The sequence below is a fragment of the Octopus bimaculoides genome, chromosome 16 (assembly GCF_001194135.2).
Source record: "Octopus bimaculoides isolate UCB-OBI-ISO-001 chromosome 16, ASM119413v2, whole genome shotgun sequence".
Lineage (NCBI taxonomy): Eukaryota > Metazoa > Mollusca > Cephalopoda > Octopoda > Octopodidae > Octopus > Octopus bimaculoides.
The window spans coordinates 39,732,326-39,735,918 of NC_068996.1; the positions used below are offsets into that span (position 1 = coordinate 39,732,326).

Consider the following 3,593-nt stretch of genomic DNA (forward strand, 5'->3'; position numbering starts at 1 on the left):
TGTTATTATTTTTCTTCTTGGTGCACACAATGGGTGCCATCCACTTAGAGTAATCCACCTTTTTAATGATTTCACTCTTTTTCAGTCTGTCCAACTCATCATTTACAATTTCAGTTGCCATGAACGGTACTTTTCTGTTAGATTTAAGTGCAGGCATAGCGTTTTCACTTACTTGAAAGCAGGATTCAGTCTTTTTGTATAAACCTACGTCCTCTGATATTACTTGAGGAAACATCATTTTCAATTTTCTCTTCAGTTCCTCAGACGATTTATTTTTAACAGGACAACCATTTATACTTTTTGCAGCAGAGACTTATAGGGAGGTGCCAAAAGTCAAATAACTCCAACCAATCTCTACCAAACAGATTGATTGTATTCTCCACAATGAATAGTTTTGCTTCACATGTTTGTCCTCAAAATGTGACGTCTGTACACACTTTGCCCTTAAATTGTAATTTATCACCCGTTATGCCATGCACAATTTTTGCTGTTTTACATAACCTTAGTTTCCTGATTTTTCTCCATGTATTCGCATTTATGATTGAAATATCACTACCTGTATCCAACTGTAGTTTAATATTTACACCATTTATTTTTACGTGTATGAATTTTCTTGTTTTTGTGTTGTATTTACTTTCTGCTGAAAACACCTTAGAGCTTTTTGCATTTGACCTGCATAATCTTGTTCTGACAACTATAGCATTTTCAGTTTTTAAATGGACACTCTTTTCTGAAGTGTAGGCCTCCACATCTGTAACCTGGATTGGGGTTTGGCACTCTTTTTTGGTTGTACTTTCTGGGTCAACACATCTGTATTTTTGCAGAATCTTTCTCTTGAAATTTTTTTCATGCCATGCTTCAGGTTTACCATAATCTGACATTCTTCTGCAATGGTCTGTAGGGTTAAGTCTTGATTCACTTGCTCCATTTTTGAGAGAATCCTTGCCTGAATTTCTCTACCTTCAGTTGCCATAAGGCCTTGTATGAAGATAAGGGATTTAAACATATCCTGAGTAAGTTCCTGAAGTTTAAAATTTTCACACATATAATTGACTATTCCGGCATATGTAATAAAGTTATCATTGTCATTTTTTAAGTTCCAACACTCCATTGGAGAGTTAAATAATGAACTTTTGTCACAAAAGGTCTTTGATAGCAATTCAAGAGTTTCTTTGAAACTGATCTCACTTGACTTTTTGGGCAATATAAAGTTACAGTAGTGTTCATGCTTGGTTGGAGTTACCTTGCATAGTAAAAGCTTCACTTTCTCCTCATTCGATCATGACTTGCATTCTTTGTTAAAAATCTCTTGTACATTCTATAATAGGTAGAAACATAATACACTCCTCTGGATTATAAGTGAATTCAGAAATTGAGTTTGCCAAGCCGTCTGACATAAATGAACTTATTGAATTTCTGAACTTTCTTGACTGTAACTCAGTTAACTGTTGTTGTTGTAATACTTACATCTGCATCTCTTGTAGCTGTTCCTGTTGCTACTCTTGAAGCTGTATTACTGCAGCTAATAGGTTCTCCATAATTTAACAATTTGTATGATGCACAAATTAGTGCAGGTCTGGCTGTGTGGTAAGAAGCTTGCTTCCCAACCACACAGTTCCGGATTCAGTCCCACTTCGTGGCACCATGGGCAAGAGTCTTCTACTATAGACCAAAGCCTTGTTGAGTAGATTTGGTAGACAGAAACTGAAAGAAGCCTGTCATATATATATATATGAGAAAAAATAATAATCAGGTACTCAGATGTCTGGATGGTTGTACATTTACAGATTTTTATTCATGTCACATATTTTATAAATGAGTGTATGTAATACAAATATGTGTATGTGAATGCAACAGAATACAGAGCATAGAAAAGAGTCTGTAACAAGGACGTTAAGCGTCCTGAACACAAGGTTAAGAAATACCAGTTCTTGGTTGAGGTACACAGTAGATTGAAAGTCCGTATATAACAGGTTGTGACATCAAGGCAGAGCTAAGTCACATGTCGTGATGTTGAGGCTTCTATGCCAAGCCGGTTACTTGATACAGAGGCCCCTCACAGGTTGAGTTCTGTTAACCTTGGTGAAGATATTTCACAACAGTATTGAGTGAACCTGTGCAGGCACTATTGGTGGTGTGTACATTGAGTAGTCATGTTGACGTTGGCGACGAAGAAGCTGAAGGTGGCGTCGAAAATGGAGCGGCTTCAGACCTTCTGAAGTCTGGTCGTTTGACCACAGATCACCAGCCAGCCAGTTTCCAGTGATGACATGACACAGCTTCACACCTTGCTGCCAGCTCCACCTTCATTCTTTTGCACTTCCTGTATGGCTGGAAAACCAGGGATCATTCTTAAATAATTTTTAGTTCTTTTTTTCATCATTCCAAATGCTGATATTGTAACCGTCTTGAGATGCCACATCTTCTCGATTTCGATTAGCAAATCTTTATGTTTTCTGAGCTTATCAAATTCTTTTGCGGAGATATTATGGTCACAGGGTATGCTCATGTCAATCAATAAACAGACTTTATTGTTTTGGTCTTTCACAACAATATCTGGATTATTAGCCTTGATGGTTATTATTATTATTTTATTGTCTTTGCACAGCTTCTAATGCTGCAGATGTACTATGGTGTCAGCTGTTCACTACCATCCGGAGTATTTGAGCGGTTCCAAGTATTATTATTATTATTATTATTATTATTATTATTATTATTATTATTATTATTATTCTAGTTATTATTATTTTAATGTTTTTGCACAGCTTTTAATGCTGAAGATGTTGTATGGTGTCAGCTATTCACTACCAGTGAACTAAGGTAACACCCCTTAATTTTAGAGCACCATCCAGAGTTTTCGAGCAGTTCCAAGCAGTGCTGTTTATCATCATCATCATCATCATCATCATCATCATCATCATCATCATCATCATCTTCATCATCATTATTATTACTATTACTATTACTATTATTATTATTATTACTATTATAATTATAATAACAATAATAATTATTATTATTATTAAGGCAGCAAGTTGGCATGCTGAGAAAAATATTTAGCCGTATTTCATCTGACTTTTACATCCTAAGTTCAAATTCTGTCATCGTTGACTTTCATCCTTTTGGGGTCAATAAAATAAGTACGAATTGAACTCTGGGATTCAATATAATCAACTTAACCCCACCCCCAGCCATCTGAAATTGCTAGCTTTGTGCCAAAATTTGAAATCAATAGTACCAAAAGCACTTAAGATTCAAAATTTCTAGAAGTCCAATATTCCTTAGCACTTCCACCAGATACAAGTGACGCCCTCTGCACTTGATTTATTCATCCATGAGCCAATCAATTATGCTATTTTTCATCTACAGAACTTTACCATGTCCAAGGAAAATATAAGGAAAGTTCTGTTCTGATGTTCAACTTGGTGCATCCCAAAAAACTTCTCATGTCACCCGTTCTCTTTCCTAAATACACAACAACTGTATATGACCAAATAGGTCAGCTCATTTCATGATATATATATATATGTATATATATATATATATATATATATATATAATGCGAGAGAGTTAGGGGTTGAGGATGTATATAT

General features: G+C 35.4%; 1 protein-coding gene across 1 annotated transcript in view; it reads right to left on the bottom strand.

Moving 5' to 3' along the window:
• The window catches only part of LOC106880747 (uncharacterized protein K02A2.6-like), a 393-nt gene extending 155 nt beyond the window's left edge, over nucleotides 1-238 (bottom strand). The window contains exon 1 of the mRNA XM_014930844.1: nucleotides 1-238. This exon is cut by the window's left edge and continues 155 nt beyond it. Coding sequence (XP_014786330.1) covers nucleotides 1-238 — 238 coding nt within the window.
• Between the last annotated feature and the right edge of the window lie 3,355 nt (nucleotides 239-3,593).